Here is a 22,881-nt window from a genome sequence, read left to right as displayed (position 1 = left end):
TTAAATAATTATTTGTTGCAACAAGCTGCATATTTCATCAAAGGGTTAATGAACGAGGATATTAATTGTCTTTTTTTTAGTTAGCATCTACCTTAAACACTCCAAGCTGAAAGATAATGATGGTTATATAAGAGCAGCTGCATCCTGGTGCGATAAGCTGCATGTTTTACATTCAATATACGTACGATCCGATTAGTCGACTATTAAAGTAATTATTTGTGGCAGCCTGTCAGAAACATTCTTTCAAAATTAGGCTCAGAGTCGCTGGATACGATTAACACAAAACATTTATTTCTTGCAAGAAAGAGACAAGTTCGCACAACCTGCCAGGAAGCTGCTCAGAGTTGTCTGCTAACAAAATGGTGCTGTTGCTATTTATATTGTTTATGCTTGCTGACCACACAAAGTTACGGGAAAAGGCATTTCTCGCCATTCATTATTATGGGAAAGGGACATTCAATGTTATGGGAAAGACGAGTTCAGACAGTCAAAGCACTTTTACTTGATACATAGTATTATGAGAACCAAAAGTTGGGGAGGAGACCTCCTCCCATCAGATTCTTGCAGCTTTTCTCATAGTATAACTATATAATTTACTTACAATAACTCACTCCATGGTTAGGTTTAGGAACATTACTCAGGACTAAAACACATTCAGGAGCACCACGGTGACACTTCCACTCCCGTGTTGGTCGACACTTAGAGGTGGGAATCCATGGCATAAACCAACAACCAGTGGGCTTGTTTTTTATCTTCAATAACCACATTTTTTTAGGTTTGGACAACAGAGGCTGATTGCACAGCTGGAGAAGCTGATTCAGGCTTTGTCAAACCTTGTTTTACATTTTCTTCCATTTCTGTGTGGTTTCACTGGGATCCATTTGAAAGAGAATGACGGAAACCTCCTCCTGTTGCCTGTAAAAATAATCACTGCCTGGTGATCTGAGCTAAAGCAGAGCTGATCTTTTTGTTGTTGCTGCCTGAAAACCAGCGACTGCACTTTGTTCCAACTCAGCAGGCTCAGTTAAAAAAGCAAAGGCTCATTTCGTCCTCATGAGAGCATTTCTGAATCCTGTTTGTCACCGTAATGTTTGAGCTTTCCTTTTGCATTCTTTTGGATGAAAGAGGTACATTAATGTCCTGAATCTCCTCTCATCTGCCTCCCACCATCAAACAGCCTCCGCACCGCGCCTCTCGGGCAAGTGGTGAGTCAAAGATGGTCAGAACCGGCTCCCGCTCGCAGTGAGCTAATCACACACAGTATTACCTCATCTCACATGGCTGAACTCTTTCTGTACTCTGCAGACCTTCAAAAGTACACCGCACTCAATTAGGCATGACGGACCAATTCATTTCTTTACCTTATATTTGGACTGGTGTCTTTTCACTCCATCCCAGCCCTTGGATGGCACTGGAACTGTCCTCTGGGCTCACTGCTGAGCGGCCGAACTGATTAAAAACCCTGTGCTCGTTTCGTTGGTGATCATGAAGACATAAAACCCTAACGAGCCAACGCTTGATGTGCTCCTCAATTATAGGACATTTCTGCACGTATGGGAGGAGATGCAGTTTGATTAAATTCAATACAGTCTGATGCATTTCACATTTTAATTAAGAAAACAAGCCATGACTGTAAATGCAGCCTCGCTCATGTACCTCCAGAAAGATTAAATCACTAAAAGATCAGGTATTAAAGAGGAAAATAAACATTTTGATGGTTCCTGCGCGACTTTGTGCTCTTCTTTGACAGATAAGTCAAAGTCCAGCTGCCACAGCATCACTTCATTAAAGCCATCACTGTAAAATTTTAAGTCTTAAGCAGTAAAATTAATTAGGAAGTAAATCAGCCAACACTTCTACCTCATTAATAACAGCAGAACTCTCAAAGAAGCAGTTTTTAGAAACATCTGGATCGTTTCTGAGCACAACGCGGCGCGGCTTCCCTCGATAAGTGTCAGCAGCCTGACTTTGTGGCTGTCTGACAGGCTTTGATAGCCCGATGGCGGCTGGAAAGTTGGGCCGATCAAAGCATCGTCCCGGGGAAACATGCTAATTCACTTGGTAATGACAGGCCTGATGTAAATGTGTTGAGACATCAGCAGATGTGGCAGGAAGTGTATCACCAGATGTCTTCATCTGTCCCCGGTGTGTCTTTCCAAGGATGCACACAGATGCCAGAAACCAAGAAGCCATTTCCTTCTCCTGGTTCATGCAACACATGGACTCTTCCTGCTCCCTCCTCGCAGGAGATCGTCAGCGGCAGAACAAACCTGAGACTCCGCGACACTTTGATTTATCCACATTTTTGTAACATTCATCATTGAACAATGTATAATGCATGACTTCACACCTTTTCATGGCATGTGTTTTGTCATCTGTGAAATGGCTCCAATTCAGTTTCCACTGAGCACTTTAACGTCAACGGCATACATTTCAACTTTAGACTCTCTTTTATCTCTTCTTCTGTGTTCTAATTGAGCACTTAGAGTCACAATGAGCAGTGAAAGTGAAAGTGAAGGAATGGGACACAAAACATCGTTCAGACACATCAGCAGGTGGCTGGATGCCTTCAGAGTTCAGAAAAGTTTGGAACATTTTGGACGATGCAACACAAACTTAAATTTGTTAACTCGTCTGAACGTTTATTTCAACACAATTACAAAGAAAAACCGACAAAAAGAAAGATTTTACTTCATTTGAACGAGTTTCGGGTCGCACTTGAGACCCGACACGGTCATATTTACAGGTTTAAACCCTCAGAGGTCCCGTTCATAATCCCATTATCATCATAAAAATCTGCTTCTGCCACATTAAACAAACATTAATGGCTTTAAATTATCATCGAATCGTTTTACATTCATCATGCATCAGTTAAAATGTGTTTGATTGTTGAAGAAATGATTCAAATATCTGACTTTATCACACGGCTGCAGCCTTTCTCTCGCCTACAGCTCTAAAGTCTGCAGAGACCTGGTGACACACTCAATAAATCACAGTGACTTCAAAAGGAAAACACACCTGCAGCTGTGGGACGAACCCTGCTGTGGGGGCTCCACCTCAGATAAGATCATACGTACTGGCTGTGAATAACACAGGTAATAATACAGGTGAATACAACATCTGAGACGTAAAGAGTCCAACACCTAATTTCTGTTTCAGCACTCTCAGCTCAGGCTATTCAGTGTCTTTTTCTTGTGTTTTTTCCCCTGAAGGACCTTAAATCACCAGATGCCCCCACAAACTTTGCATTTGTGCGATATAATAGCCCAGATTACCGAAAATACACTGATATCAGCACAAGAAGGCAGTTAAACACAGAAGGCAAGTCAGGGCAACTTGTCTTTATTAAACATCCCAGATAAAGACATGTGCAAACGTAATAAAGCTGCATTACGTTTGGCTGATAGAAGCTGAACATCCAGCTGGCTCTGGGTGTATCTGAGGGACGCTGCTGCTATAAAACTAATAAACGATGAGGCTGAAATATGTTTAATATGATATTAATAGCCTATAATATTGAAATGTTACTGTTTTTAGATGATTCGCCGTGTTTTAGTCGAGCTGTGATCTGCAAACTGTTTTTTTTTTTGCATTTGACTTTTTTCCCGCCATTTATTTTGGTAAAATCCTGCCACGCTGCTGCTGTCTTTGACATGGATGGTAGAGGAGGACTTGCTGTAAATGAGGGGGGGGGGTTCTCTGAAGAAGGCTTAGCTCAGGCCATTTAGTGTCTTTTTGTTGTGTTTTTTCCCCTTAAGGACCTTAAATCACCAGATGCCCCCTCAAACTGCGTCTTTTTAAAACAAAGTGTTTTTAAGACCATTAGACACACCGGAACGATCATTTTAATGTTGGACATTTGCAGAACACATAAGAATAAGAATGCACAGCAAGAGATAAATGTAGAAATAAGTGAGATGGAACAAACCAGGGAAAAAGCCTCCGGTTGGCCATGTCAGCCCTGCTCTGAGTCACTGGGACAGGATTAGCTTAAAGTGGAGCTCATGTTACCTGCAGCCAGTTGGTAAACTTTGTGAAAGACAAAAAGTCGTCAGGTGAGCCAGCAGTCAAGAGCACGCCGACATTCAGCTGCACCGTTCCAGCCTCTTTTTCACCTTTCCACCGTCACAGGATCAGATTTCAGTGTTTACTATGGGTGGCAGACTGCAGACTTCCCCATTAGGATTCAGCGTGTTGATTTGCAGCACTAATGTGGCATTATTCACTTCCACTGTGCAGAGGTGTTACCGCAGCTATTAGTCATGCTGAAATAAGAAGTTTAAATGTCACGCCTTTGATTCATTTACAATCTGCTTTCATGGATCTTAATTAGAAGTATCCAGAAAAACTTTGATGCAGACAGTTAAAGGGGACCTGCTGTGCTTATCTGCAGCTTCAGCTTTCCATTCGAGGAGGAATTCAAGTGAAGAAGAAGGTCCCATAACTCAACTTTTTTCCTGGAAACTCTGAAATCCATCCGTGCACGTGTCACTCACTGCCCACGACTGCTCATGTACACAAACCTGAGATTAACGTGCACTTATTTGTGACCAACTAAACACAAACCTGTAATAAACACTGAAATTATGTACTTTTAGTTGTCAGATAAACTCTTATCCTTTAGTTTTTAATGTTTCTGATCACAGATTTGCTCACTGGCTTTAACACACATGCATCCACAAGGAGTCTGAACACCAACTCTGGCAGCTTATGAGACTAGAGATGCAGCAAAGACGGATAAAAGCAGCATTTGAGAGTTTTTCACGCAGCAGCAGCGTCCCTGCAGGAGGAGGTATTGATCGTGATGAGCAGCGGTGTCGTACGGTCTCATTAAAGATGTGTGATCCGTAATGTTGGGTCATTTCTGCATGCAGCGCAGGGAGTGTGGGGGCTTTTCTCAGGGACAGACACCGTGGAAAAGGCTCTGTTGTCTTTGCTTTTCAACACAAAATGTTTGGTATGCATCGAGGCAAATTCAAGAGATGAGTGGGCAACACAAGGTCTCTCATTTAGTTCCAGACAGAGCAGGAGAACTGCGTCAGTCAGCCGCTGTTCTGGCCTTTATTCAGCTTCTGTCTGAGCCTGAAAACACCTTCTTCCTCTAAACCTTCGGACACATTCCGGTGGTTTACAGATTGCCAGAGATTCAATTTGTGCCACAGAAACGTTTCGTGCAACTCTGAACCTGATCGGAGCGAGAGATGGGGGTGAAAACAGCAGCTGCAAGAATCCCCCGTGTCAATCTGAGCTGCGACATGAGGCAGGAGGTTTGAAAGGAAGCAGATAACACGACCAGCCAATGAATCTTTGTGAGGTTATCAGCCGTATCACAAACCCTGCCTGCAAATCTAACTTTCCCAGATATCCCAAAGTCATTTTAAGTCCCTGCTCTTACTCCATACAATCTGTGTGGTGTATGAGTTTAATTTGCTCCATAACTTGCTCCAGCATGCAGCTCAGCCTTGAAGCCACGCTCCAGCGCTCCGCTAACAGTGTTCAGAGCTCCTCTTTCCCACATCTCTGCCATCACCGTTGTTCACATCAAAGTGTCAATCACATCTCAGGGCAGCGGGGCAGTGAAAGCAAAGTCACCGGCAGCAGCGTGCGCACGTTGCTGAGCTCAGGCGGCTGCAGTGCTTCAATGTCGGCTTTAGGATAAACCCAGAAACAGCAGAAACTGATCCGCTGACCTTCAGAGGAAATCTCTCATCAAATGCTTTCCATTTAGCTACTATTAGCAAAAACCAGTGAGATGTTTAAAGAAGCAGGCCTGTTATTAGCCATTAACGGCTGTGTTATTCAAGTATGAGCAGTTCAAAGATGCATCAGAACGCAAAAAAAGATTCTTGGATTTGCCTTCGTGTTCTGAGGCTTGTTGGAGGAGGTTTGTGCCCTTCAGCAGGAGCAGATGGACACTGTTCTGATGCAGCAAACACGTTAAAATCACATGACCGATCAGCTGTTTCTGCTTCCACAGCTGTTGAAAGCAATTCTTTTATTTTCCTGAACCCAACGAGAAAAGTCATTATTTCAGAATTACTGATCAATAATCCATATTCTGTCAGCCGGAACCAACAGGCTGTGAACAAAGGCGACGTGTGCAAAGTGGGTCAACGGTTCTGACTTAAATATTCACAGAAGCATCTGGAACTGAGGTTTAATTTGATGAATCTCTTTCCCCACAACCAGACGAGGGTGTTGGACTTCACCAGAGATGCCTAATCTCCAGGGACCGAGTCTCTCGGCTCAGCCAATGGAGGGTTTCCAGTTTGGTCCATTTGGAATTGCATCTGGTTTTTTTCCACGTGGATCTGGTGGCTTCGTCTCACTGACTTCTCCAGCAGACTCTGGGATTGTTTACAGCCGAGTGCCAAGCAGCTGGGATGAGAACCTCAGGCCGTGGTCCTCGGTTGGAGGGAAATAACCACTCCAGGGTGGGAGGGAAAGTATTTCAGGTTCTTGGAACAGATTGACAAGCTGATTGCAGCAGCCACTCCAGTGATGGATGGAGACGCTGCACCTGTCTGATGTGGTGAAGAGAGAGTTGAGCTGAGAGGTAAAGAGTTGATTTACCGGTCGGTTTGCGTTCCAAGCCTTTGGTCATAAGCTACTGACCGGAAGAGTTGGATCACAAATATTAGCAGGAGAAGTTAGTTACCTCCAAGGGATGGCTTGGCTCAAGCTTAGGAGTTATGGGCTTAGGAGGACTCTAAAGGAGTCAGTTAAGGTGTTTCAGGTATCTGGGCAGTATCTGGCAGGTATCTGGCCTCCCAAATGCTTCCAAGGAGAGGTCTTTCAGACACAGATAATATCTTTCAGCACCCTCTGGAATACTTCGGTATTCCCTGGGAGGACCAGAAGGATGTGGCTAAGGAGAGGGAGATAGGTGGATATCTGCTCAGACTGTAGATGAGTGGTAGAAAATGGATGGATGATGGATAAACTACCAATGTAAATGGAACCGGCGCCAGACCTGGGGTTATCTGGGCCAGCAACATGTGACACACAGATGAAGAAGAATCCACTGGCTGTGGATCGATGAGGCGACACGTTGGATTAGCGTCTTATCTCAACTCAATATTACTCACAGCAGGAAAACAGTTCCAATATAGGTCTATAAACTGCATCGAATGCATGAGAAACAGGCACAAACGTTCAGGAAAAAAAGGAAATTATGTGCTAAATAGGTCTAAACAAAAGATTAATAATTAAAGAAATTAACTTTGTTAAATTACTGAAACAAATTAATGAGAACCGGAATACAAACTTACAATAAAAACAAATGAACTTTTCTGCGATAGAGACATGGTCAATAAACTGTGATAGATTACATTCGTCCAGCTTTTGACAGATAATACGAACAGCCAATGACAACGAGAGCTGTGCCGCGCTGAACCAATCACGTGGCTGGAATAGAGCCACGCCAGCAGCTAGCCGTGGCGCGTTTGTTTGTGCTGCTGCAGCCGTATAAAATAAGAAAATGGGCCTGAAAAGTTCGGTGGTGTGGAGGTATTTTGGTTTTTTGAAGTCCGACAGGAGGAGTAGATTAGGTTAGATTAGGAGGTATTTTGGTAGATTAGACACAAAGACAGGCTAATCTACCACTAATCTTTGTCATCACCTGAGCACAAAGAATGCAAACTTCTAAAAACACAGCCAGGAAAAAGTGTAATCTTCCCCAAATAACAAGGCCTGTGCAGCAGAAAACCACAGAGTCTGATTTATCCAGCGTCGTATGGCAAAAAAAATTTAAGAGAAAATTTAAGATATTACAAAGCAGCTCATTGAAATGCAAAAGACATGCTAACAATAAGAAAGTGGGAAATAAGAGGTTCCAGAGGATGCTAAAAGTTATGGATCCGGGTTACAAGCTGCCTGGGCGTAAACATTCCTCCCAGACTGCACTCCCACATATGTATGAGTGAAGAGAAAGAAGAGCAAAATGCTGCACACTGAGCTCCCTGTTCTGTATTTATCTGAAACGGTTCATGTTCAACTTTGACAGAAAATAAATATTTAATTAAAAATTAACTCTGATATCTTTAAATCTCAATTAAAAGTAAAAGGGAACATTTTAAATTAACAAAACACGGTTTGTTTTATACTGTGATAAAAAATATCGTGACATGACTTTTTGACTCTTTTGCTAGTTCTGCTAATTCAGCTCAAACCTTCTTTTAGCTAAATGCACAAAATGGCGGCAGCGGCTAAATGACATAAAGAGTTCAAACGGCACTCTCTGGAGATTATGGTGAACTAATTTCTACACATTGAAAACAACACATTTTAGCAACCTGAAAACACTTCTGCAGATCTCAAATCATCACGATGAGATCACAGCATTACATTTACACCCTTGTTTTACCAAACGAGCCACGCGAACTAGCATGTCAGCTAGTTAACGCTCGGCAGATACACAACTCACCACGCGCCCAAACACTTTATATCCGTCACAGTTTCTCAGTTATTCACCTTTATGTGAGCTTAAACTTGTGAGTTTAGGGGGTGTTTTTACAGTACCTGGGGATCAATGAGGAGACACGTTGGATTAGCGTCTTAATCAAGCCAGCGCCATTTTATTTCTTCTTCTTCTTCATTGATTTTTAATGGCAGCTGGCATCCTTGATGTTGCATATGCCGCCATCTACTGGACTAAACTTTTTTCTCTATATTCCTTAAATTATTCCAGTTGACACCAGGAATTCGATAATTATTTTCCTCCCTATTTCTGATTCGCGCGAGGTAGAGCTTGAAAAGAAACTAGCCTGGTCCACAGGAGCGCGCGACCGCCATCTTCCGCTTCGGTGGAGTAAATCCACGATGCGTTCAGGTCACTTTGTTAGAGTAGTTCTCCACAGAGTCATCTAAAAAAAATTGGAGGGGTGTTTGTTTTCTTAATAAAGTCTACATATAGCGTTTTCAGCCTGTTACACGAATAATAATCTATCAGCTGTTACTGAATGCTTCTCTCTCTTAGCAGTAATCAAAGCTCTTTCTAGTATCCCACCTCCAGTTTCTCACCACGAGAAGTTGCAGTACCTGGCAAGAGCTCAAACTGCTGTGATTAGTTAACAATCTGCTGCACCACCTGAACTACAGCCAGTCATTGTTCTCCTTGCACCACCCTCAGATACTATTAATAATGCTCTGAGTGAGTTATAAAAACAAAATAAAATTGCTGCTTAAATGGATTTTTGATTTTAAAGTATATATAATATGTATATATTCTGATATATATGTACCACGAGGAATCAAACACCAGTCTGAGGACCATAGTAATCCGTTTTGTGATTTATTTTTCCTCGCAGATACTTTCTGCAAAAAACAGGGGCACAAACGGCGTGGTCTGCAAAAAAAAAAAAGCACAAAAGCATGATTGAAAACTAAAGAAAAGCAGGAGCAACTGGAGCTCTTCTCACACAAGCAGCTGGAGGAACTCAGTGAAATAAAGAGTTCATTCCTGACACCTCACAGAATGCATTACCTATTTTTTTTTTTCTTGAGGAGCGGGAACCACTTGGGATTTTGCTTTAATTAAGACAGCGGGACTGAGAAGCTAGTTTGTTTAGAGGCATACGCAGCCCGGTGGCAAGTAAACGCTGCTCAGAGAAGCGTGACAGCATCCACTTTCCTGATCACTTCCAGGCATGTACCCGAAGGATCGCTTAGCCCACGCGGTGGCTTCGGTTGCGTTTGTTGTTTCAATGTGTCTTTTCTGCTTTTTTTAGCCCCTACTCTGTGCTACACATCAGGTCGGAGAGCACACAGATTACGCTCCACTCACAATGAAATTGGATGTTTGCAACCTGATTCGGAAGCTGCAGCTGCAGCATTACACAGGAGGAGTGTGGCCAGCACACGGTGCATGTTATGGATGTGAATAATGAGGACATGGAAGAACACAAACATGAAATGTAGACTTGTACAAACGTATGGATGTGACAACATCAACTTTCAGAGGATCATTCACATGTGTCAGATAATGTTCATGTTTTATGAACAACAAGAGCTGTTAAAACTTTTGTGAAGGTGCTTAAAAGTAATCATCACTTGGATTTTATTGATCATCATTTTTGCTTTTGCTGTCAGATTATTTAATATCTGGCCAGGAAAATGGTAAAGAAATGCAAATATAAGCATAGCTCAGCCTTTTCTCCCTGTTTCCCTTCCTTAAGAACGGCTTCTTGACAGCCACCCTTCCATGGAGACCATTTCTGATGAGGCTTGGGACCAACAGTAGATGGATCAGCTGAAGGTCCAGATGCATCTCTCAGGTCCTGTCAGGTCACAGCTGGATTTTTTCCTCTTTCTTAAGGACATCACTTTCAGATCCTGTTCATCTGCTGGAGATAGTTTTTTAGGCCTGACACTTCTTCTTTTGTCCTCCACTTGTCCAGTTTCCTCAAATGTTTTAAGGACACACTGCACACCATGCTGAGATATGCCAAGTTTTCAGCTAATAGCTCTTTGGGAATCACCTTGTTGCTGCAGAAATCCTATTTTCTGTCTGTCAAACTGTGTTTTCTTTGCTGTTTTTCATAGATGCAGCTAAAGAAATGGGAACAAATGATGTGTCTTTGTGACAAAGTGCCTAAAGATCCAGTTTAAAATGGCTTCTTTGCTAAGTTGTCTGTTCTGTGTCGACACAACACTGGTTCATCCCTTGAGTTAGGAGCCTTTTTTCTGCCTGAATGGTTCATAGCTCAGAGTTAAATGGCTTAAAAAAAGAAAAAAGGTAGAAGGACTGGACTGAAAATGAGAGAAAAAGCAGAAAAAAATCCAAAGAAAACTTTGAAAGACCTTCAGAAAGCTGCAGAACTATTGATCACTTTAAGAGATTAAACTGTCTGACTGATTGGAAGCAAACAAAAAGAAATTAGGGGTGGATCAAATATTGTGCTTGTTACTGCATGTCTTACGAAAAAAAAACCCACAGAAAATATAAAATAGAGATTGATGGGAACTCTGTTGATTCAGATAAATGAAGGATTTTCAAAATATTAACAGAAAGTGCTTATGGACAAAAAAAAAAAAACATCTAATTTTATCCTTCAAAAGAATCTGTCCAACAGATAAAAGCTTTTTCTGGTGAATTACTTGGTGAACCTTCTGTCAACTCTGCTCATAACTGTGATGAGAACTTTCAGAAAGCAAGATGTTCGTCAGCATCCTCCAGTAAATGAGAAGATAACAACAGTGGAACAAATGCTCAAGCTGCTCTCAACAATATGTTGATTTCAGGTTTTCGGTTTTCTTTTCACGATACTTTTCAGAGAAGACTGATTAGATCTGTTAAAGGAAGTGTCCGGATCTAAGCAAAGCCACACGAATTCAAAGTCTGGAGACCCTGAATCAGTGTTCATGCAGAAGTTGATGCATCTGAGCTGTTGCTGTGTTCCAGCCGTGATCACACAGGCAAAGTGACTCAGAGACATTCATCCCTCCAGCAGATGCTCTCTACATTTTTCATGAGCGCGTTGTCAAGAGCAGGTTTTTTATACTTGAGTTGAGCTCCATGTGGCCCTTCTAAAGCAGGCTTCCCTCCTGCGCTGCTCTTGATGAGCCGTTGCCTTCTTCTGCTCTAAAAAACGCTCGATTTCTGTCATTTCAGACCAGCGGTTTCAATCTACCGCCCGTCTCACACAGCCCTGACAGTCGTCAAACGTCTGAAAATGAGCGCATTACGAGGCCTTGATGGTGGAGACAGAGTGCAGTAAAGATGGAGAATAAAATCTGGGGCTGGTTGTTGCCATGGCTATCGGGATTTATATACAAGCATAAATAGATCCCTCGACACCCGCCAGAGATGGTGTAAGACTGTCGACTGAGACAGCATATGTGAGGGAGCTTCTCGCAACTCCTCAGAGAGCACAACGTGACCGACGCCTCATTAATTGGTGACAAGATCTTTTGATATATTACACGTGTGTGTGTGCATAAAAAAGCGAGACACCATGTTGTTGCCACAGGGTATGATTTCATAACTTCTCTGCCTCTGAGTTCTCTTATTGGATGCGTTCCAGTGAAGGTTGCTGCACGTCTCCAGAAGCTCAAAGTAAACTTCTCAGTCTGACAGGCAATATGTCACCTGGAATCCATCTGAGTGACAGCCTGAAGCTCTTAATGCCTGACATTTCATAATGCAAATATTGCAAATAATTGCATGTCTTGCATCCATCTGAGCAACACGGCACAACTCCCCAGCTGAGAGAGCCCTTCACCTGTGACCTCAGCTCTATCCAGTGACAGGAAGTAAGCAGATTTGTGCAGTTTCTCTGGTCCGCCACATGTGGAGGAGAGTTAGTGAAGAAATTAAATGGTATTATTATTCAAATGCGTCAGTGATTGACAAAAAAAGTTTGTTATGCAGCTTTTAATCATCTATTTAGGGTTTTTGGGAAGCTGGAAGGTTGTTATTCAACGTTCCCGTTGCTTTAAAGTCAGCAGAGTTGCTGCATTTGTCCGTTTACATTGATGTAAAGCTGTTTTTTGCTCTGTTGGACAGTTTGGATCAAGCCAAACCATCAGGGTGTCTGGCCTTGCAGGTGCAAAACTGTAAATGCCTGAATTTAAGGTGGAAATTATGCACAAAAAAAGCCTCAGGCTTGAGAGGTGATAAAGATATACTGGACCCCAGTGTAAAACACCTGTATTCCAGTTATTCAGTGCTGAGATGATTTGTGATGAATCATTAGGAGTGTTGACAGGATTCAGCCTGATTTAAGGGTGAATTATGCCTGGTTTAAGGGTGAATTATGCCTGGTTTAAGGGTGAATTCAGCCTGCTTTAAGGGTGAATTCAGCCTGGTTTAAGGGTGAATTCTGCCTGCTTTAAGGGTGAATTCAGCCTGATTTAAGGGTGAATTCAGCCTGGTTTAAGGGTGAATTCAGCTTGATTTAAGGGTGAATTCTACCTGATTTAAGGGTGAATTCAGCCTGGTTTAAGGGTGAATTCTGCCTGGTTTAAGGGTGAATTCAGCCTGCTTTAAGGGTGAATTCAGTCTAATTTAAGGGTGAATTCTGCCTGATTTAAGGGTGAATACAGCCTGATTTAAGGGTGAATTCAGCCCGATCTAAGGGTGAATTCAGCCTGATTTAAGGGTGAATTCTGCCAAACCATCCTGTCTGCAATGTTTCTGTGTCAATAACATTTCTGTCCAAAGGTGAGAAACGACATCGTTCCACATCAGCCGCACTGATAACACAGACATCTTCTCTGGGTTTATGATCTTTCCTCTCGATGCCACAGTGCAGCTCCTTCCACCTACACAACTCAGCACAACGAGTTCACAGCAGCTCTCTCTCTCACTCCCAAATATCCTTCAACACAAAGTAAGACACACAAACTCTCAGAGTAATCCTGGGAAAAGCACTCATGCAACGCTGTGAATTTTCTCCTTTTAGAGGAGCTTAAGGTCATGATCACATCATGAACTTTTGGTAAACTCTGCAGAGCCTCAGGCAACAGCATTCACAACACAACATCCTCACAGGGATGAATATGCAAGTTAAGCTGAGGGACAGCATTTGTGTAAATCATGACAGCATTTTTCTGAAAGCAGGGCCGTTCATTCAGCTGCTGTGTTTGTATTTATCCACACAATGCTTGTGTTGTTCTCTCTTTGCTGTGTATATGCAACTTGTATAGCCAACGTTTCATGAGTCACAACCAAAACCTCCGATCCAAGCTAGCATACGGGGCTCCTGTAGCGTGGGAGGGTGGAGATGGGCTTTGTAAAAGCATTAAAGGTTAATATTAAGAGCATGGGAGCACTTATCTGCATCCCTCTCACTTAAGCTCCGTGGCACGTCTGTTTATTTACACAGCAGCGCAGACTGTGAACACCGAGCACGTCTGTTCCTGATTACAGCTACAACTCTGCATATTTCATGCGGGATCTTCTTCTCTATTCTTACACATTTTCAGATTATTTCATCGTTTCACAAGTTTGTTAACAGCTCCCAATCAAACGAGGCCCCGAAATAGAGCTGCGACTCTGTTGTTTTATTAAGTAAGAAAGCAGAGAAGGAAAAATGCAGGAGAAAAATCCTTAAAATGGCTTCGGACACATGGGTTTTGAGCCCCTCAACTCGGCTGTAAGGACCTTTTTTGTCAGGCCAGCAGAAACACCTGAGGCAGAGGATGGAGCTTCAGTCAGGAGCGCAGTGGAGGTTATGTGAGCCGGCGATATGTGTTTGACTGTAATTGGTTTTGTTACAGACAAGCCTAAGTGGTGTGAATGGAGCAACTGGCTGAGCTGCTGTGGAGCAGGCAGGACTTCAGTGCATAACAGAATCAATTTTCAGAGAGAAAAAAGCTCATTCTCTGTGTTGCTTTGCCTTTGAATTTGCTCTAATTATGTTTTAACTTTGAAGAACAAGCGGATGAGATCAGCCCTCAAAGACGATCAGTATATTTAAACTGCTTTACTCCGGCATGTTTGTTCGAGGCTTCCCAAAGTGCTGCCGTCTCTCTGAGTGTTCAGCAACCAAAACAAGAATTTAGGCCTACATCATCACTTGATTTATGTTTGCATAGCTCAGGCTTACATTTAAACCCAGACAAAGCTCTTTCAATTGAAGGTTTAACATCTCAAAAAACATCTTGATGTTTCTTAAAACAAGCAGTGTGTGGAAAACTAAGTGAACCCCTCTCTTTTTCACACATTCTGCTGTAGATCTGCTGCTGTGTTTGGGATCTTTGTCCTGTTGATGAGCCAGTTTCAGCCCAGCTTTAGCTGTGGGACAGATGGCCTCACATTTGACTCTAGAATACTTTGGTATCCAGAGGAGTTCATGGTGGACTCAATGACTGCAAGGTGCCCAGGTCCTGTGGCTGCAGAACCAGCCCAGATCATCAGCCCTCCACCACCGTGCTTGACAGCTGGTATGAGGTGTTTGTGCTGATCTGCTGTGTTTGGTTTCCTCCAAACGTGCTGCTGTGCATTAGGACCAAACATCTCCACTTTGCTCTGGTCTGTCCAAAGGACATTGTTCCAGAAGTCTTGAGCTTTGTTCAGATGCAGCTTTGCAAACCTAAGCTGTGCTGCCATGTTCTTTTTAGAGAGAAGAGGCTTTCTCCTGCAGCCCTTCCAAACAAGCCATCCTTGTTCAGTCTTTTTCTAGCTGTGCTGTCATGACCTTTAACCTTTAACATGCTAACTGAGGCCTGTAGAGTCTGAGATGTAGCTCTGGGCTTTTTCACCTTGGGGTGAACTTTAACCTTTAGCATGCTAACTGAGGCCTGGAGAGTCTGAGATGTAGCTCTGGGCTTTTTCACCTTGGGGTGACCTTTAACCTTTAGCATGCTAACTGAGGCCTGGAGAGTCTGAGATGTAGCTCTGGGCTTTTTCACCTTGGGGTGACCTTTGACCTTTAACATGCTAACTGAGGCCTGTAGAGTCTGAGATGTAGCTCTGGGCTTATAACCCTTCCCAGACTGATGGGCAGCAACAGCTGCTTCTCTAAGATCATTGCTGATGTCTTTCCTCCTTGGCATCGTGTTAAACTGACAGAACTCCTGCTTTTATAGAGCTGCTCACACTGACTGATGATCAGTTAATCAGAGCATTGATCAGCAGCTCCTGGCTGCTTCTTACCCTCTTAGTTCCTGTGGAAGTATTAACAGTGGACTTAATCTTTCACATACTGCTTCACATGACCTTTTATCGTGTTCTGATACGTAAAACCTTGGAATTGAAAGAGGATTTACTCTTTTTTCACATGACTGTACATCATATGTTGTCTCTGAAGAGGGAACAAAACAGCTACATAAAGGACAGCTGGTGTAAGTGGTTAAGAAATGTGTTGCTGCACATGGTGACACATCCAGCTGCACCGCCTGCTAATGAAGAGCCGCATGTACAACACATTAATGCACCAAGGGAGTTCTGGAGAAACAGAATGAGCTGCACTGAATATGACGTTTTTATTTACTCCAAAAACTGAGAACATTTGAATAAATTCTGAGCAGTCTGACTCAGGCATGGTTCATCCTCACCTGGACGGTTACATCCACCCACACATAAAAGAAAAAGCCTTTTTCTGCTAAAAGAGGAAAAATGTTCCCATTTCAAAGTTTATACATGTGTGTGAGCAGAGAACAACCCAAACATGAATTATTTATTTGTTCCTCTGATTTGTCACCATCAGTAACGCTGATGAGACATTCTACTGAACACTTCTCTGTGGTGGAGCTTTAATTTGAGGTCTAACATCTGCTTTATGACACGTTCACGCGTCGGATCAGGAGCTGCATCCCTGAGCTGCCTCACTGCTGTCTTCACGGAGGGTCTCTACAGAAACTTTGCTGCCCCTCAGCGCCTGTGGCTCATGATACCTGCTGCAGCAAAGGGAGGAGGAGGCTTTAAATCACCTCTCCCACAGCCTGCAGTGCTACTTGAAAATCCTGCCCTCCGGACACCGATGCTCTGTGCGCACCGTGAACAGCTTTATCCACACGTCAGTTCAGCCGCTCAGACTCAAGAATCTATCTGAGATAAAGCCTCAATTCCCCCCTCTCAAGCCTCCTGGAAGTCACTCTCTCACCCCACTTCTTAAAAAACACAAGCCCTCATCTTCCAGCCATCTGTTCTATGCTTTTATTTCAGTGTGGCGCTGAATCGATGGAACTTGGCTTCTGATTCATTCAGTGAAAAAGTGAGGGAATGAGAGATGGCAGGCAGCAGGTTCATATCATACTTGGATGTGACCATTTAATTAATGAAGTCTCGCTGTTCGACCCTCTCTCTGTCGCGCACACACGCGCGCACATTCCCACACTTGCATTTTAAAAGCACATCGGCAGAGGTTTGTGTGCCCAAAGCCAGCCAACAAAAAGCGCACACTTTCATCCTCTGTGGCGCAAACAGCCACAGTACCTGAAAGGACGAGATAAATCACTTACACTGCTGTTCTGCCCGGACCAGTGCACCATAGCCTGGTTGTGAGATGAATCCCCGGTCAATGCGAACGTTGAACTGTTAAGTTTTAGCTCCTCTTGCCTGGTCCCAGCGGATCTGCGCTCCTCTCCGCTCCAGCGCATTTCAGAGCGCGTCACTCTGCGCCCAGCCGCCGCGCCGGTGCCCACTCCCGGGTCCTGTTTTTGGGTTGAACCGGTGTTTCTCACTTCATCACCGTCACTGCTCCTCCTGGCGCGCTCTTGGTGGCGGACGGGAGAAATCACGCCATCGCTCTTCTTGCGCTGATTGCTCATTTTGAGACGAGAAACTTTCATTTCTGCAAACTCGTTCTCAGCAATTTCACCTTCTGCGCGCAGCGTGTCTGAACTCCGTTTCAGCCTCGGCTCCGTGTATTCCGCCCGGTTTCGAGCGCATTCTGCGGACCCAGCCTCGCAGCTGAGCCGCTGACTCCTGGCACTCCCAGCCTGGTCTTCATTCCCAAAAACTTCTCCCCTTAGCCCTGTTGCGGCCACACTTGTGTCAAATTTCAGTAGTAATTCCTTTGTACGCCAATTATTTCCAGGCTGGCAAGACCTGCAAGTTATGTCAGCCTCGGCGACGCAGAAACAGGACATCAGGAAAATGAAAAAACAAAGCGCACTGTGCCACTTTGGGCAAAATGTGACCTCTCCCTCCATCGCTGGGAGCTGGGAAGGATGCTGTGGATACCAGAAGTCCTTAGCCCGAGTCTTCTCTTCCTTTTCGGGGTGAACTTGCCTTCTGCTGTGAGAGAGGAACTGCTGCAAGTTGTGGCGTTGCCCAAATGCAGTGTAGTAAAAAGTGCGACTCAGCCTAAGTGGTCCAAGTTGAAGGATTTGATGAAATGAAATCCCGCACGCACGGGGGAGGAGCTGAGCATCCAGACTGGGAGATGGAGGACAATGTTTCGACTGTCTTTTTCCATATTTGTTATTTTCCACCATATGCTCGACCTTAATTAAAGCAGTCAGTCATAAATCCAGTTCTGCTGCTCCTTTATTTCTTCTCACAGCCATTTTTTTCTCCTCCTCTCTCTTGTTACAGATTGTTATTAGCACCCTCTCTCTTGAATTATATTAGCAAATATTTGACCTGTTTAGATTAAGACATGAAATGTCTCTGCTAACTGGAACAAATTGGTATTTTTGCTGTTAAGTGCAGTGTCAGGGACGGGTGATTTGACAGTAATAAAGTATTTAATCACCCACATAGGATGATGGGATGTTTTCTCACCACAGATCTCCTTCTGCATGTAAATTTGCTGCTGATCTCGCAGCTCTCCGAGATGATTTTGCATTATTTCTATAAAGCGGTGCATAGAAGCAGGGCTGCATCATGAATGGTTAATTCCTTTCCCAGAAAATGGACATCATGTCTGGTTCTGGCACAACATCCGCAGCGTGTCAGGCAACAGGGGAGATTGGAACTAGTGGAAACAATAAAAGTTATTTTTTTACAGCGACCCTGCAGCTCTGCGAGTCTAATCACTGGAGGTTACAGTGAATGCTGATGAGCATTTAGCAGCCAAAAGGGATATGCAAATGGCCACAGACTACTACAGCAGCTGGCTGCTTTCTACTTCACAGCAGAGGATGCAGCCACGAGGGAGTGAAACGGGCAGATTGTGCCTGGAGAGGTGATTCATTTTACCGCAAGAAAACACATCTATAGGCTGCAACAAAATTAAGAAGAAAGACCAAAGGATTATTTAATCACTGCCAAACAGCGCTGTTTCCCTTTTATATCCACCGAACACATGTTGCATCCTGTGCTCTGAACAAGTGTGATAAATATAACCACGTTGGTTTCAGGAGGGTCACGTGTTGAAAATGACCCATCTGTGGTGACTACAGCTCACTTTATACAACATAAACCCTCAGTTGCTAGGTAATTAGTTATTCCACCAAATCTTTAACATTTCCACATTTTAGCTTCATCACTTCTGCAAAACAGAGTGATTTCAGTGACTGTGAAATGGCAACATATCCGAGCTGGTTGTTCTCTGTGGGGCAGTGTGGACGTGATGCTTCACAAACAGCAACAAAAAAATGAGCATGGACTTTAACCCCCAACCCTAACTGTGACCTGTAGCTGCCATTTTATTGGTGCTGATGTGTTTGTGAGACACAGTTCGAGCACAAGAATATTCCACCTACAGCATAAGAAATAAACAAGGATTAACCGTGGAAAAGGTCTCTTTGATATAAGAGGGCTCCAAAGCTTGCAGCTTATTTTCAGTGCTGACATGGATGCCTTTCAGCTCAGCTGAATGGGAAATGTGTCACGGCTCGGTTGCTCGCCACCCTAAAGTTGCTGTGACCCAAGAGCAGACTCTGGAAACAGGGAGGATGAAGGTTAACAGAGTTTATCGCACGGAGGAGGTGGGCTGACAGGAGAATCCAAGGAAGCCGGAGAAAGTAGTTAGGAGGAGTCAGGAAAATGATATTCCAGATGTAATCCTTACTAGATCCAAGAGGGAATCTGGGGGGGGGGGGCGCTGGCTGTGGAGCAGTGGCTCTGAGTCGGCGGCAGGTAAATGAAGCAGGGAGGCAAAGGCAAGGTAAGAGCTGGAAATAAACTCACAGTCGGCTGAATCAACACTTGGGAAGTAAGCTGAAGACTGGTTGCTCCTGCTGCTCCTTTCAGGGTCTTGATGAAGGCAGATGAGGAGCAGGTGTGATGGCGGGAGGGATCCAGACTCCGCCCGAGGCTCCCAGGAAACCTGCTCAGCCTCACCTCAGACCCCGAAACCAAAGCAACAACAACCAAGCGTGAGCGTGACACGATGCTCATTTTAACATTTGCTTTTCTTTTTTAAATGTTCGAACAATCGCAGCCAATGAGTCTTGATCAGGTGCTTTATGGCCTTAATCTAACCATTATTGAACCATGTGTTATTTGCAACACGTTTCCATTCCCAGCTCAGAATATATTGATTATTGGCAGAGCCAACACAGTCTCACACAGTCTCAAAACGCTGCAGTTTCACTTTCAAGGCTCCAAAAACACAGCTTGCCTCCATTTTCTTTCACAAACTGTAGCATGCTTACATGTTGCATTCGATAAAACTGTCACAAATGGAATATCCCACAAGCATTAGATGTTGAAAAGCACGATTAAGGCGAGAGGAGGGTGCAGACGATGGCCTGACACTGAGGACTGTGTTAGTTAGGGGATAAAATGATTTGGTTAGGTTTTAATGTCGATAAAAACACAAAAAAAATGTTACAGATTAAGAAACACGTAGTTAGGCTTAGGTATCAAATCCAGTCGTACAGATTTGCATCATGTTGCCTGAATGTTTCCTCTTACAATACAGCAGGCAGTGACAAATACGACCATTTTACAACATTAAAAAGATAACTAATGCTCCCCCACACCAGAAGACTTAGAAAAGACTCTGAAAGACTATCAGCTCACATCTAAAGACTCGTGTTTAGAGTTTTTAGTCCCAGACTAGCCTCAGACTAAAGACTTTACAAAGACTGTGAATCTTGTAGGGTCACAATTTACAAGACTACAACGAGATTTTTTTAGGTTTTTTCCCATCATGCTCAGCAGAAGTTTTACAGAAATGGAGGAGAAGCAGCTTTTAGCTGCAGCTGCTCTGGTCTGTGCAGTGGTTTGTAGTGAAAAACCCAACAAAAACAAGACAAAACGCCACAGAATATGGGCACAGACAGTCCATTTTCACCTGCTGTTCGCTCGTTCTTTACGTCCGCCGACATGTTTGTTATTGACTGTCTGCTTTCCTGTTTCTGATGCTGTCAGAGCTCATCTATTGGCTGTTGATGGTGTTACGTCACTGCGACCTGCGATGATATTAAACACGTTTGATATGAGCTGAAGACGAGGGAGAAACTGCAGATTACCACCTTAAATTTAACGTAGATTACCACCTTAAACTTAACGCAGATTACCACCTTAAATTTAACGCAGATTACCACCTTAAACTTAACGCAGATTACAGCCTTAAATTTAACGATCCAGATGAGAGTGCCGTCCAGTTAGACTCCTAAAGACTCCAGTTAGACTCCAGTTAGACTCCTAAAGACTCCAGTTAGACTCTTAAAGACTCCAGTTAGACTCCAGTTAGACTCCTAAAGACTCCAGTTAGACTCTTAAAGACTCCAGTTAGACTCCAGTTAGACTCCTAAAGACTCCAGTTAGACTCCAGTTAGACTCCTAAAGACTCCAGTTAGACTCTTAAAGACTCCAGTTAGACTCCAGTTAGACTCCTAAAGACTCCAGTTAGACTCCTAAAGACTCCAGTTAGACTCCAGTTAGACTCCTAAAGACTCCAGTTAGACTCCTAAAGACTCCAGTTAGACTCCTAAAGACTCCAGTTAGACTCCTAAAGACTCCAGTTAGACTCCTAAAGACTCCAGTTAGACTCCTAAAGGCTCCAGTTAGACTCCTAAAGGCTCCAGTTAGACTCCTAAAGACTCCAGTTAGACTCTTAAAGGCTCCAGTTAGACTCCTAAAGGCTCCAGTTAGACTCCAGTTAGACTCCTAAAGACTCAAGTGAGACTCCTAAAGACTCCAGTTAGACTCCTAAAGACTCCAGTTAGACTCTTAAAGACTCCAGTTAGACTCCTAAAGGCTCCAGTTAGACTCCTAAAGACTCCAGTTAGACTCCTAAAGGCTCCAGTTAGACTCCTAAAGACTCCAGTTAGACTCCTAAAGGCTCCAGTTAGACTCTTAAAGGCTCCAGTTAGACTCCTAAAGGCTCCAGTTAGACTCCTAAAGGCTCCAGTGAGACTCCTAAAGACTCCAGTTAGACTCCTAAAGACTCCAGTGAGACTCCTAAAGACTCCAGTTAGACTCCTAAAGACTCCAGTTAGACTCCTAAAGACACCAGTTAGACTCCTAAAGACTGCAGTTAGACTCCTAAAGACTCCAGTTAGACTCCTAAAGACTCCAGTTAGACTCCTAAAGACTCCAGTTAGACTCTTAAAGGCTCCAGTTAGACTCCTAAAGGCTCCAGTTAGACTCCTAAAGACTCCAGTTAGACTCCTAAAGACTCCAGTTAGACTCCAGTTAGACTCCAGTTAGACTCCTAAAGACTCCAGTTAGACTCCTAAAGGCTCCAGTTAGACTCCTAAAGGCTCCAGTGAGACTCCTAAAGACACCAGTTAGACTCCTAAAGACTCCAGTTAGACTCCTAAAGACTCCAGTTAGACTCCTAAAGACTCCAGTTAGACTCCTAAAGACTCCAGTTAGACTCCTAAAGACTCCAGTTAGACTCCTAAAGGCTCCAGTTAGACTCCTAAAGACTCCAGTTAGACCCCTAAAGACTCCAGTTAGACTCTTAAAGGCTCCAGTTAGACTCCTAAAGACTCCAGTTAGACTCCTAAAGACTCCAGTTAGACTCCTAAAGACTCCAGTTAGACTCCTAAAGACACCAGTTAGACTCCTAAAGACTGCAGTTAGACTCCTAAAGACTCCAGTTAGACTCCTAAAGACTCCAGTTAGACTCCTAAAGACTCCAGTTAGACTCTTAAAGGCTCCAGTTAGACTCCTAAAGACTCCAGTTAGACTCCAGTTAGACTCCAGTTAGACTCCTAAAGACTCCAGTTAGACTCCAGTTAGACTCCAGTTAGACTCCAGTTAGACTCCTAAAGACTCCAGTTAGACTCCTAAAGACTCCAGTTAGACTCCTAAAGACTCCAGTTAGACTCCTAAAGACTCCAGTTAGACTCTTAAAGGCTCCAGTTAGACTCCTAAAGACTCCAGTTAGACTCCTAAAGACTCCAGTTAGACTCCTAAAGACTCCAGTTAGACTCCAGTTAGACTCCAGTTAGACTCCTAAAGACTCCAGTTAGACTCCTAAAGACTCCAGTTAGACTCCTAAAGACTCCAGTTAGACTCCTAAAGACTCCAGTGAGACTCCTAAAGACTCCAGTTAGACTCCAGTTAGACTCCAGTTAGACTCCAGTTAG

At 43.6% G+C, this 22,881-nt stretch overlaps 1 protein-coding gene across 4 annotated transcripts in view; it reads right to left on the bottom strand.

The window, feature by feature from the left end:
• sorcs1 (sortilin-related VPS10 domain containing receptor 1) overlaps positions 1-17,766 on the bottom strand; it is a 163,939-nt gene extending 146,173 nt beyond the window's left edge. For all 4 annotated transcript variants that reach the window (XM_072384067.1, XM_072384068.1, XM_072384069.1 and 1 more), the window contains exon 1: positions 16,906-17,766. In XM_072384067.1, coding sequence (XP_072240168.1) covers positions 16,906-17,598 — 693 coding nt within the window. In that variant the 5' untranslated portion in view covers positions 17,599-17,766. The remainder of the gene's footprint in view (positions 1-16,905) is intronic.
• Between the last annotated feature and the right edge of the window lie 5,115 nt (positions 17,767-22,881).

The sequence above is a fragment of the Leuresthes tenuis genome, unplaced genomic scaffold (genome assembly GCF_036924035.1).
Source record: "Leuresthes tenuis unplaced genomic scaffold, fLeuTen1.0.hap1 SCAF_4, whole genome shotgun sequence".
NCBI classification, from domain to species: Eukaryota; Metazoa; Chordata; class Actinopteri; order Atheriniformes; family Atherinopsidae; genus Leuresthes; species Leuresthes tenuis.
Note: the sequence above shows the minus strand (reverse complement) of the source record. Positions and strands in the feature narration are given on the sequence as shown.